At 29.7% G+C, this 13,454-nt stretch overlaps 1 protein-coding gene and 1 pseudogene across 1 annotated transcript; both read right to left on the bottom strand.

Annotated features, from left to right (window-relative positions):
- Positions 1-102: 102 nt before the first annotated feature.
- On the bottom strand, positions 103-1,905 carry LOC137826101 (phenolic glucoside malonyltransferase 1). Its single transcript, XM_068631955.2, has one exon. It carries the CDS (start codon positions 1,652-1,654, stop codon positions 203-205), a length of 1,452 nt encoding a protein of 483 aa, XP_068488056.2. The 5' UTR covers positions 1,655-1,905; the 3' UTR covers positions 103-202.
- Positions 1,906-9,879: 7,974 nt separating this feature from the next.
- Positions 9,880-11,498, bottom strand: LOC137826754 (phenolic glucoside malonyltransferase 1 pseudogene; annotated as a pseudogene).
- Between the last annotated feature and the right edge of the window lie 1,956 nt (positions 11,499-13,454).

Raw genomic sequence — 13,454 nt, forward strand, 5'->3', positions numbered from 1 at the left:
ATATTTGTTAGTCAAATTTATATATTCAGATAATTTTAATATTATTTATGATTATTTAAGAATTTTCTGTGACAACAGTTCATACGTTGAAAGAAACACACATAGCAAATGCAGAACTTTTTATTTTGTGATGAAGATGAAAAGGGCAAGTTTGTCGGCACATTCTTCAGTTTCAGATTACATGTTCCATTCCAGTGTTGAATCACTCCTCTGACAATCCTCCATAAAACAAAGTGCCAAATAGTTTCATCACAGGTTTCTTCAAAACGACCCCAACTTCAACACCACCTTTGTTATCTCTGTTCTCTGCCAATCCAATTGTTAGGGCTCTGTCGATGGATACTATCTCCACCTTCGAAGGCTTACCCCAACCAAAGTCAATCCCATAAACCCCAAAACGGTTAGACCCTGCAATTCCCAATATTTCAACTCCCTCTTTTGTCAAAGCTATAAATCTAGGAGCCGCAGTATCTGCCCCATGAAAAACACCCTCATCTAACATCTCTTTTATTTTACTATGAATACTTTTGGCAATAATAACAAACCCTTCTTCTTCTATAAATTCCGATGGCTTAGCATCCACCAAATGCCCCCACACACAGTTCCCAAAATAGTTTTCAGGAATTGGAGTTTCCAACCTGGCCCTGCAATCCACACTGAACCCAAAACAAAACTTATTTTTCTCCTTTTCAACTCCGTGCCAGGCCTTGGCAATGCAAACGGTAGCATAAGCGCAGGTTAGGACAAAAGTCGACAGTTGGGTTGGTTTTGAAGAAACCCTTGAGTTTGAGTTTGATTCTTCTTCAACTATGCAAACACTATCCCACTTGGACAGCACCCTATTCCTTAATTTATCCAAATCTGCTCCCGTAAGCAGGAACGACCCTCGAACATGATCTTCCAATTTTGGATGGAAAGGTAGAAGCTTTAGGCATCTTGGGTCGCTGTCTTCATTTGACAACAATCTGGAAAAGAGCTTATCAATATTTGATGAGCCCCCGAACACAGTCGCTGTGTCGATGACTGTTCTGTCAAAGAAAGGCTCCAACTCTGGAGGCAAAGATGGTGTTGATGATGATGACTCAGAGTGATCATCATTGGTTTTGCACAGAGAAGCCCAAGCTTTGAGGAAAAGAGTTGAAGATTTTCCGTCAAGGACGGCGTGGTGGGTGCTGATTCCTATGGCGAACCCTCTGTTAGGGAACAGAGTGATTTGGAGAGCCATAACAGAGGCCCGAGAGTCCAAGGATTCCAAGTGGGGCACCAAACAACGTGACTCGGATGCTTCTTTGGGTGCGTTGTCCAACGCATGGTCGAAATCGGCTTCGGATTCTGCAAGCACCACTGAAACGGCGTCGCCTGGGGTGTACTGAACGACGGGCTTGGAGGAACTATCGGGCCACACGACGTTGCCGGCGAGAGGGGGAAAGTGTTGGAGGGTGTGAGAAAGTGAAGTTTTGAGCTTTGGAACAACTTGAGTGAAGAAAATGGATGGGCTTGAATGGGTTATAGGGAGGGTATAGAAGAAGATGCGTTCGACAGGGTGAAACCTGAGCCAGAAAATGTCGAAGAATACGAGAGGGAGGGATGTTTGGGGTGCAGAGGGAGGAGCAACCCTGCACTGTTGGTGGATTTTGATGTTGTTGGAAGCCATGTTGAGAAAGCAGAGAACTTGTGTTTCTCTCAAGATTGAAAAAAACAAGGGTGAAGCTTTGGTTTTATGGAGAAACTGTGTATTCGTAAACCAACAAATTTGCAAGCTGGGTTGATTTCTGGATCTGAATTTGGTCCCAGATTGGTCGGTAATTTTCAGTTCTCAATATTCTTTCCTGAAAGCTGACTGTATGATTTTGTTTTCTTCTGTTAAAAACTTATTCTAATTAAATATAAAATTTAGATAATTCAAATGCCCCCACACAGTTTCCAATATTGTTGTGTTTTCTGTTTTTGTAAAATTTTGATTAATCTTTAATAAAATATTATTATTACTTTTTATACTTATTGTTATATTATCTTTTAATTGTGGTCTCTTATTCATAAATAAATTACACAATATCTTATTTTTTTCTAAAATAAAATATTATATTGCAGTTAGAAGCTGTAATATAAATTCATTTTCATGTTTTGATACGTATATTTTCAATTGCACATATATAATATAATCAAATACTAAAATCCTTTCTCTTATGCTTTGTTTGGACTTTTGAGTGCCAAAAGCATCTTGATTTATGTGTTTTTCTTAATTTTTTCCTTTGGTTTGCGAACTTTCCTTAATGTACACCGAGTATGCATTTTTTCCACGCTTTTCAACTTCAATATGAAATGAAGAGAAAGTATAAGTGTTTAGGGTTTTTCTGTGTTTTTCTTAATTTTTTGCAGAAAGTTTTGAGTGTCAAAAACATCTTAATTTCTTAATTTCTGTGTTTTTCTTAATTTTTTCAGAAAGTTTTGAGTGCCAAAAACATCTTAATTTCTGTGTTTTTCTTAATTTTTTCCAGAAAGTTTTGAGTGCCAAAAACATCTTAATTTATTTGTTTATCTTAATTTTTTCTTTGATTTTCCACTTTGCTTGATTTATTGTAAGTATGCGCTTTTCCATGCTTTTTAACTCCCAAATACAAACGGCCCTTAGTGATATTTATGTATATTCACTAGTTGTTAATTAATTTAAACAATATAATATTATATATTAATCCAATCAGCGATTCGATTCCGTTACTGATTTTAAACCGAAAGCCAATTAAATAGATCAAATACAAAAAATTTAAGTTAAAAAAAAATCACCTTGAAACTGTATTTGACTTTTTACCAGTTTTTTATTATAGTTTGGATTAACTTCATCCTAAATGTCCCTAATTTTTTTGCAACACAAAAGGGTATCTCAAAATATAGTATTTTTTAACATTTTATCTTTTTTCTTATATTTAATTTCTTTTATTATATTACTTATTTGCATTATTTTCCTCCAATTTTTTTCTATGTCTACCATTTAAATCTGGGATAAACATTTATATTTTTCTAAAATATGAATAAAAGGCAGAACGATCGATGAATACAACAAGTGACATGATAAAATAACAGAAAAAACGGTACAAATAATGTTTATATTTAGTTATTAAGACATATAGAATGACGTGAGGGATGATTAAAATTTTGTCGTTACTTTGATCTAGTTCCGTCCGAGACGGCAAGCAGAAAAAATTGACCATAGCTTACATATAATATTTATTATTTTAAAAATTTACGTAAATTAGAGATAAAAACATTTTATTATATATAAATAATTTAAATCTTATTTTATTAAGTCGATTTTATAAAATTAAGTTATACTTAAAATTTATTTTTTATAATAATATATGTGAATTTACAAAAGTGTTGTTTGTTATTTTTCTAATACCCTTCTTATCGTGCTTTCTTTTTCTTCTAGAAAGTACACATTTCAACATCTACAGTCTTCTATTTGGTGTGGGCATTTTAGTCAATTTACTGTAAATTACGAGTTAGAATTGCATGCAATGACAAATTCTGGGAGATTAAACCTACTTTATTTATGTTGTTTTAATTGTTGTAGATTATTAATCTGTACTCAACTAAACTAAAGAGGAAATTGAAGTAGACGCATAATTTCCATATATATCATTACTTAATATGTGTGGTGTTTTTAATTGAGTTTACACTGTGACAGAGAAATATAATCTAAATGTGTAGTACAGCTCAAAATATCAATTTAACCAAATGAGATTTATATGGAAAAAAAAAACATTAATTCTTTACAAGGGACAATAAGGAATCGCATTAAAAAAATTCGAAAACAACATAAAAAAGAATATTACTAGAAAAAAAATAGATGTTTAGAGCAAAAGGAAAATAACTTATTGAATTAAAGTTAGAGACTGCACAATAACCTTTTTTTTAGTTTACTTTTAAAATGAAAAAAAAAATAGGTTGAAAGATCTTTAAGAAAAAATTTAATAAAAATGACTATAACCTCTATTAAAAAATATTTTACAATGTCAAAATACTATATCAAAAAATTTAAGAAAAATGGGCTATATATAGCCTTTATTTAAAGAATATAATTAAGTTAAAATATTGTGATAATTCAAAATTATAAGAATTTCACTTTTATGTTATTTTTATTGAGTGTGACGTTGATATCTTTCTCCAAATTCAATATCAAAATGATTCTCTTTGATGTGTCTTTTTAATAAGTTTTTTCTAATAGAGCTCTTAGGAATACGAAGTCCTTTTTTTCTTAACCAGATATTTATCATGTTTAAAATACTCATGAGGTGTAGTATGAGAACATAACATGTCCAACATCATGTTCATACAATTCTTCCATGCATTCTAAGTCACAAATTTTTAGTTCCAAGAGTAGATAATAAAAAATACACTAAACATCAACAACCACATTAGACTTATATTTTTCTCTGCTTTATCACATAGGAAAATTATTTAAAAAACTCAACCCACTTGAGAAAAAAAAACAATTTAAAAAAAGAAGAAGATAATATTGTGGTATGCTTTAACTAATAGATAAAACTCATTCTCACATATTAAATAATTAAGGACATCTTTGTAATTAGAAAAATTTGCTGTATATTGTGTAATTAATCACAACACCATTTAGTTTTCATTACCGAACAATCATTAAATAAAAACTAATTTTAAACACAAAAAATACTTAGGTGTTAGACTCCCAGCTAGTATGTTCTTAGAATTCTTTATGAATAGGTATAATCTATTTATGTATCGTTTGTGTTAACATATGGGTTTTGGTCTAGTTCCCCCATACTTTTGTATTTTCTTTTTTTTTAATAATTTTTTTTTCATCACAGATGATTGTTGTTTCTTGAAGTGTCAGCTTAGCTGAGATGTCAAGTTGCATAGTGATGCCTAACACGAAAACTTTATAAAATAAAATAAAAAAATAAAAAAATACTTAGGTGTTATATTGACTAAATTATAAACTATTTTAGAGACAAAAAAATTATTGGTTTCTAAATTAATTTTTATTGCTGATAAATAATTTCTAAATTGATATCTAATTAACTACCAAAATTTTAACTACTAATTATTTAGATTCTAAATTTGATAACAAAAATTTCGATAACTAATTAAATACCAATTTAAAAACTATTTATCAATAATAAAAATTAATTTAAATATCAATAGTAACTAATTATTTTTTTTCTCTAAATTTTATTTAATAATTTTCTTGTATATTACAACTTAGATAAAATAAGTATCGTATAGAAAGTTTTGGATTCATTATACGTTACTAGCAATCTAATATTAAGTAAATAAAATTAATAGTTCATTATTAATAGTTTAATATATATAGTAATATATAATGAAATTTCTTTATTTCATGTATACTGATTTTCTTATTCTATAATTATTCACTACAAGAAAAATTCAATTTATCTACGGAAGAAATCCGTAGGCAATAGCCAAAATTCGTAGGTAAATCAACATTATCTACGAACTACATTCCGTAGGTAATACTCCTTTGAGGAATGTCCATAAAAGCTTTAACCATTGCACCAGTCAAGTTTTGTTGTCATGTTATGATTATTATTATACTTATGAGTATAATTATCAATATTAATATAATTAATAAAATAAAAATTAGTAACATTATTCATATATTTAATATCATTATTATTATTAATATTGTTAAATATTTTTAATATTATTTAATATTTTTAATATTATTATAAATTCTTAATATTTTTAATATTATTAAATATTCTTAGTATTATTAAATATTCTTAATATTAATAAATATTCTTAATATTAATAAATATTCTTAAAATTATTATATTTTCTTAGTATTATTAACTATTATTAAATATTAAATATTATTAATATTATTAAATATTAAAAATTATTAATATTATAAAATATTATTAATAGTATTAAATATTATTAATAAATATTATTAATAGTACTAAATATTATTAATATTATTAAATATTATTAATATGATTTAATATTATTAATATTATGATTTTATAATTCTTCATATTATAATAATAGGTGGTAGGTAATAGAGATTTGTGGGTGATAGTTCGTAGGTAATAAAGATTCGTAGGTAATAATTGGTAGGTAATAGATATCCGTAGGTAAAGGTTAGTAGGTAATAAGATCCGTAGGTAATAGTTGGTAAGTAATAAAGATTCGTAGGTAAAAATTGATAGGTAATGCTGAATTTACCTATGGATTCAGAATCTGTAGGTAATGTCTGTAGGTAATGTTGTTCGTAGGTAATATCTGTAGGTAATGCTTACGGACTCAGATCCGTGGATAAAAATCCGTAGATAATACAGATTTTTTTTGTAACTGTAAACATTACTTGCATATTTAACTTGTTTTTTTAATATTTTCTATATGGAAAAAATGAAATCAAATTAAAATCTATAAGGATTTTCACAACTTCTAATTCACCACAAGAAAAACCTAAAATATAAATCAATTTTAGAGACAAAAAATAATTAGTTGTTATAGTAACTAAATTAAACATCATTTTCTAAATTAGTTTATATTATTGTTAAATGGTTTTTAAATTGGTATTTAATTAATAACCAAGGTTTTAAAGCAAAAATCTGAATTAATAATTAAATACCAATTTAGAAACAATTTAACAATAATATAAACTAATTTAAAAACCAAACTTTTTTTACTCTCTAATTTAGTCACAACTAATTATTTTTTGTTACTAAAAATTTTTATTTTATAATTTTGTTGTAGTAATTATAGTATTTAATATGAAAAATAATAACTTTTTAAAACTGTAAAAAAGGTAATATACTGGAGCGATATCACTTATATTTTTGCTAGTATATTATATACCTGTTTTAATAAATGCAATTCTATTAAACTTGAGAGTCCTTTAAAAATTAAAGTGAATAATTCACAATATAAATTCACTTAATAGTCTAGTACATACATAATAAACTAATAATAAAAATAACTCTAAACCTACGTAGAATGACAAAGCGAAAGAAGAAGAATAAATCACACAAAAATTATAATGTAACACAATTGAAATATAAACTAACTTCGATTTATATTCGTAATTATATAACTTAAAGTTTCTAAATTTCGTTCTCACTTAATTAATATTTGAAATAACTCTAACTTATAATAATAAAAACTACTTTATATATAAATGATTTTTTAATCTATAAAATATATATAATTTTTAAAAAAAATTTAATTTTTATTTAATGATTTAACTTTTAATTTCCATAGTTTATGAATGAAATATTCATTTTTTTTATCCTTTACTTTAAATATGTTATTTTTAACTTTCCATTACTGTCTCAAATTGAAATAAACAAGAGAAAACTTATTACATGGAGAGATTTATATGGTGGAATATTATCGGTAAGAAATAAAAAGAATTCAATTCATTCATATTTTATTGCATAAACATTTAATTAACAAGAGAAATAAAATAAAAAGAATTGTCAGAAATATTCCCAAGTTCTTCTGCGTTAGAGCCAATTAGTTCATTTGTGCATAGTTACCTGTTATAAAATTAAACACTGGTCAATTTTTAATTATTCTATTATTTATTTTTGGGAACTAGGACAAGAGGAATGGAAGTAAAATAAATAAAAATGGAAAATATAATAATGAACTTGATAAAAAAATTGTAAAAAATTACCAGAGAAATAAATGGAAAAAAGTTCAAATATAATAAATACACAAATAAAAAATAGCAAAAGTGAAATAGTTATGATTTAGTCAAAATCTATTTTTTACTTTTTAATTCTTTTAAAATATATCCATTTTAAAAAAAAGTCATTCTTACTTCAATTTTTAAACTAGATTACACTTTAAAAATTAAAGTGAGTTTTTTTCCCCTTATTTTTTCAATTTTCAAATAAAAAAAAAACAATAACCGAATTCTAATTAATTTGTTATACAGAGTGGATAAATTGAGAATTCACCTCTCTGAAAATTAATTTCTCAATATAATCAATAAATAAGTTTAATTTAAAAGAAAATTAAAAATAAATTTATTTAAATAAAATATTTTGAAAAAAAATCTTTATCTTTTTCACTTTTATTAAACTTTTAACCAATTCTTAATGTTCATAACTTTTTCAGAGAGAATCAGTGGTCCACTTAACATTATTAACTCATGGAAAAATCATAAAAATGAAAATCCTCATGAAAAACTAGAGATACATCTGAAATATTATGTGCGACAAAGATTATATATATATATATATATATATATATATATATATATATATACTACAAGAAAAAAATATTTTAAAGGTGTTTATTTTTTTACATTACAAAGGGTTAAAATTTCTATTAAACCATTTAGTCAGGTTGCAGTTTCCGCGATAATCATCATTGGGGGACATGTTATCCAATATTTTTTTTTAAATATCAGGAAAAACTTTTCAAAACCCCTTTTAAATATCATAGGTTTAAGAACCTACGTCAAATTCCATAGGTTTCAAAACCTCAATAAAATACCATGGGTTGTAGAACCTCCATAAAATACCATAGGTTTCAAAATCTCTGTAAAATATCACAGGTTTTTAAAATCCCTGTAAAATACCATGAGTTTCAAAATTTCTGTAAAATATCATAGGTTTCAAAACCTTCCTAAAATATCATAGGTTTCAGAACCATAATAAAATATCATAGGTTTAAGAACTATGAACATTTGTTTTGTTATTCATTTATCATTTAAACATTCATGTGTTTTTTCAACCACAATTATTTACATCTATTGTATTTATTTATCTATACTTTTTAAAGTAATTTTTTAACAAATAAAACAAATAAATAGATATAACATTCATCTAAAATATATAAAGTAAACACATTGAAATTCAAACTCAAACACTTATGAGTTAAAAAAACCAGTATAAGATGAATAGTGCTATGATGTACTACAAATGAAAACATGCACATTATTCACAAAACACAAAATAAGACAAAAATCATATCTACATTATACTATATTCTACAGGAATCACATATGCTTCTTTTGATGTCCAAAATTTGTTGGCACACTTCTTTGATTAAAAACTTACTATATAAACATGTATCAATATTAAAAATGTAAATATAGAAAATAAAACAAATTTCTTAAGTTGTTTTAAATATTACCGACAAAAAATTGGATATAGTTAACTTAGAACTTAGGAAGTAACTGACATTGATAATTTAAAAAAAAATCATCATTATATCAAATATCTTTTTACATTATTCATATTGTTTGTTTTGTTCGATCACTGTTTTTTTTAGTTCATACAAAATTATTAGTCTATTTCAACATTTTAATTATATTCTGAAATATATTAATAAATATGCTCGTTGTTGTGATGTAATACAGTCAAGGATTCTTATCAAAATTCCTACAATTGTGATTTGAATACCTCTACAATAATAAATAATATAACTTTCTTTCTATTTTATCACTATTACTATTTTTATTTTTAACAATTTAAATGATTAAGTTTTGTATAGCTCGTATTATTCAGCTACTGAATTTCTTAGAATAATATTTTGAATCATCCTTGCTATTAATAATTTAAATTCTTCACTATAGATATAAATAACTGTAATTCACATAAAATAAAAGGTAAATTGTATATTTTATACATAAACATAATTGTTTGGATATATAAAATCGTACAGTCCATATTATAATTATAGTTAGATGTTATTCTCTAATTAAGTTAAAAAAATGTTTTTAAAAATAATATATTTAATAAAATGTAAATTTTAGAAAAAGTAAAACATGTAGAAACGACTAAATTAAGACATCAGTCACTGTTTTTTTTATATTTAGATTATAATTTAATAATTTTTGTTAAAATTTATTATAATGTTTAGAGATAAAAAGAACATAATCATATTTTATTAGATACTAACGTGATTTTCTACTCCATTCCAGTGTTGAATCACTCATCTGATAATCCTCCATAAAACAAAGTTGCAAATAGTTTCATCACAGGTTTCTTCAGAACAACCCCAACTTCAGCACCACCTTTGTTATCTCTGTTCTCTGCCAATCCAATTGTTACGGCTCTATCGATGGATACTATCTCCACCTTCGAAGGCTTACCCCAACCAAAATCATTCCCATAAACCCCAAAACGGTTAGACCCTACAATTCCAAAGGTTTCAAATCCCTCTTTTGCCAAAGTTATAAATCTACGAGCCGTAATATCTGCCCCATGAAAAACACCCTCATCTAACATCTCTTTTATTTTATTATGAATACTTTTGGCAATAATAACAAACCCTTCTTCTTCTATAAATTCCGATGGCTTTGCATCCGCCAAATGTCCCCACACACAGTTTCCAAAATAGTTTTCAGGAATTGGAGTCTGCAACCTGGACCTACAATCCACAGTGAACCCAAAACAAAACTTATTTTTCTCCTTTTCAACTCCGTGCCAGGCCTTGGCAATGCAAACCGTAGCATAAGCACACGTTAGGACAAAAGTCGACAGTTTGGTTGGTTTTGAAGAAACCCCTGAGTTTGCGTTTGATTCTTCTTCGACTATGTCAACACTGTCCCACTTGGACAGCACCCTATTCCTTAATTTATCCAAATCTGCTCCCGTAAGCACGAACGACCCTCGAACATGATCTTCCAATCTTGGAGGGAAAGGTAGAAGCTTTAGGCATCTTGGGTCGCTGTCTTCACCAAATCATTTTTTGGGAAGGGGCTTATCATTACTTGATGAGCTCCCGAACACACTCACTGTTTCGATGACTGTTCTGTCAAAGAAAGGCTCCAACTCTGGAGGCAAAGATGGGGTTGATGATGATGACTCAGAGTGATCATCATTGGTTTTGCACAGAGAAGCCCAAGCTTTGATGAAAAGAGTTGAAGATTTTCCGTCAAGAACGGCGTGGTGGGTGCTGATTCCTATGGCGAACCCTCTGTTAGGGAACAGAGTGATTTGGAGAGCCATAACAGAGGCCCGAGAATCCAAGGATTCCAAGTGCGGCACCAAACAACGTGACTCGGATGCTTCTTTGGGTGCGTTGTCCAATGCATGGTCGAAATCGGCTTCGGATTCTGCAAGCACCACTGAAACGGCGTCGCCTGGGGTGTACTGAACGACAGGCTTGGAGGAACTATTGGGCCACACGACGTTGCCGGCGAGAGGGGAAAAGTGTTGGAGGGTGTGAGAGAGTGAAGTTTTGAGCTTTGGAACAACTTGAGTGAAGAAAATGGATGGGTTTGAATGCGTTATAGGGAGGGAATAGAAGAAGATGCGTTCGACAGGGTGAAACCTGAGCCAGAACATGTCGAAGGATACGAGAGGGAGGGATGTTTGGGGTGCAGAGGGAGGAGCAACCATGCACTGTTGGTGGATTTTGATGTTGTTGGAAGCCATGTTGAGAAAGCAGAGAACTTGTGTTTCTTTCAATATTGGAAAAACAAGAGTGAAGCTCCGGTTTTATGGTGAAAATATATATCATAAACCATCAAAATTTGCCAGCTGGGTTTGATGAATTTGAATGAACTGAATAGTTAGAGTCTAATAATACTAGCCCTGTACCCGTTGTACCCGTGCATCACGGGTATTTTATAAAATAAAAAATTATTTTTGAATTTTTTAATTATATATATTCTTTAAAAAATAAATAAATAAATTACAAATCAAATATTAATATATATGAAAAATAAACCTAAGTATATACGAATAAATAAATAAACTAAATATATTAACTAATAATTAAATAATATATTTAATAAAAATAAATTGTTAAATTATTAATAAATTAACTAAAAATAAGTAATATTAAGCAGTTATGTAAAAAAATATCCTTCCTAAAAAAGGAATAATTCAAATTTCAAGTATTAACAATCTAACACAATTTTTTATAAAAATAAGTAATAATAAATAGTTATGTAAAAAATGATTTATTCTAAAAAGAGAGTAATTTAAATTTCATTATTTGATATGTTAACCTTTACTTTACTTCAAAACATAATCGTATCGTCTTTTTTTGAAGTTATTTAACCTCCAAAAATTCTTTTATCCTGCTTCAAATTTTATTGATTTAATTGATACGTTTTCCTTTACTATTATATATAAAAATATAATTTATATATTTAAATATATGTGTACCGGTCGGCTCCGTACGATCGAACATGGATGTTAAATAAAACGAACAAAATAAATACGTGGCAGAACGGCAGTTACAACTGTAGTTGAATGGGTCAAGGACATTTTCAAGTACACTCCCTTAATATCAGGAAGCCACTACTCATGACCCAAACACCACTAAGCACGATTTCAGCAACTACCTACTTGGCCCACACGAACCAAAGCCCAAGTCAACCTATAAGAAAGACTTCTGAAAGGGGGAAAAGGTACGTTTTTAATATTCTGGAAACACTGAGAAAGGAGGAGTACTGACTTGAGCATCGGAGTGCAATCGCAGGTACCCCCGCCGACCGGACGAGCATACGCGCAGGGGAGAAAAGACTAGAAGAATTAAGTAGCTGCTGGACAACGACGTGGAACAATATCACTCTGGCCCCGACGTCCACACAGGTACAATTGGCGCCCACCGTGGGGCCCGAATAATCTCTGGCCCCCCACAAGGATTTCGGCAACGATGGTGTCTACAACAGATAACAACAACTCTACGGAGAGTCAAGTGGCAGTGTTACAAATTCTCCAAGCTCAAATGCAGGAACTACTGAAGAAAGAGACTGCAGACCAGATACGCTATGAGGAAGAACGGCGCCAACAAGCAGAAGAAATGGCTCAACTGAAAGAACAGAACAACAGGTTGCTCCAACAACTCGAAAACTCCGAGAGGGAAGGACATTCCCACGCTCCAACTCCACCCCCTCATCCATCTGGAACAAAGATGACTACCCCACAAACTCGGACCCAAGTGGTCCGTCACACTTCACCCACACAGCACACTCATCAAAGTGTCAAAAGTGTCACACCCCGCAGGTCGGCAAATCCAAGAGGTCATCCCTTTTCAGACGATATCATCGCAACACCTCTTCCCGACAAATGGAGGGGTTTAACGATGAACCTATACGACGACTCCACTTCCAGACGAACACTTGAACATTTTCATGACGCAAATGACATTGTACACCGTGGACTAGACGGTATGGTGTAAGGTATTCCCCACTTCACTCAAAGAAGGACCTCTCGGATGGTTTACCGAACTCCCACCAAACTCCGTGGATAACTTTGAAATGTTGGAGACAAAATTTATAACTCAATACGCCACCAACAGGCCCCATTGCACGTCATCCATGTCTCTCCTCCACGTCAGACAAGAAAGGGGAGAGTCATTAAGAACCTTCATGGATAGGTTTAGCAGGGTGTGTATGGGGATCAGGAACTTAAACCCTGAGATTGCAATGCATCACCTGATCTCGGCCATACTCCCAGGTCATCAATTTGATAGCTTGATAA

The sequence above is a fragment of the Phaseolus vulgaris genome, chromosome 8, assembly GCF_051622355.1.
Source record: "Phaseolus vulgaris cultivar YP4 chromosome 8, ASM5162235v1, whole genome shotgun sequence".
In the NCBI taxonomy this organism is placed as follows: domain Eukaryota; kingdom Viridiplantae; phylum Streptophyta; class Magnoliopsida; order Fabales; family Fabaceae; genus Phaseolus; species Phaseolus vulgaris.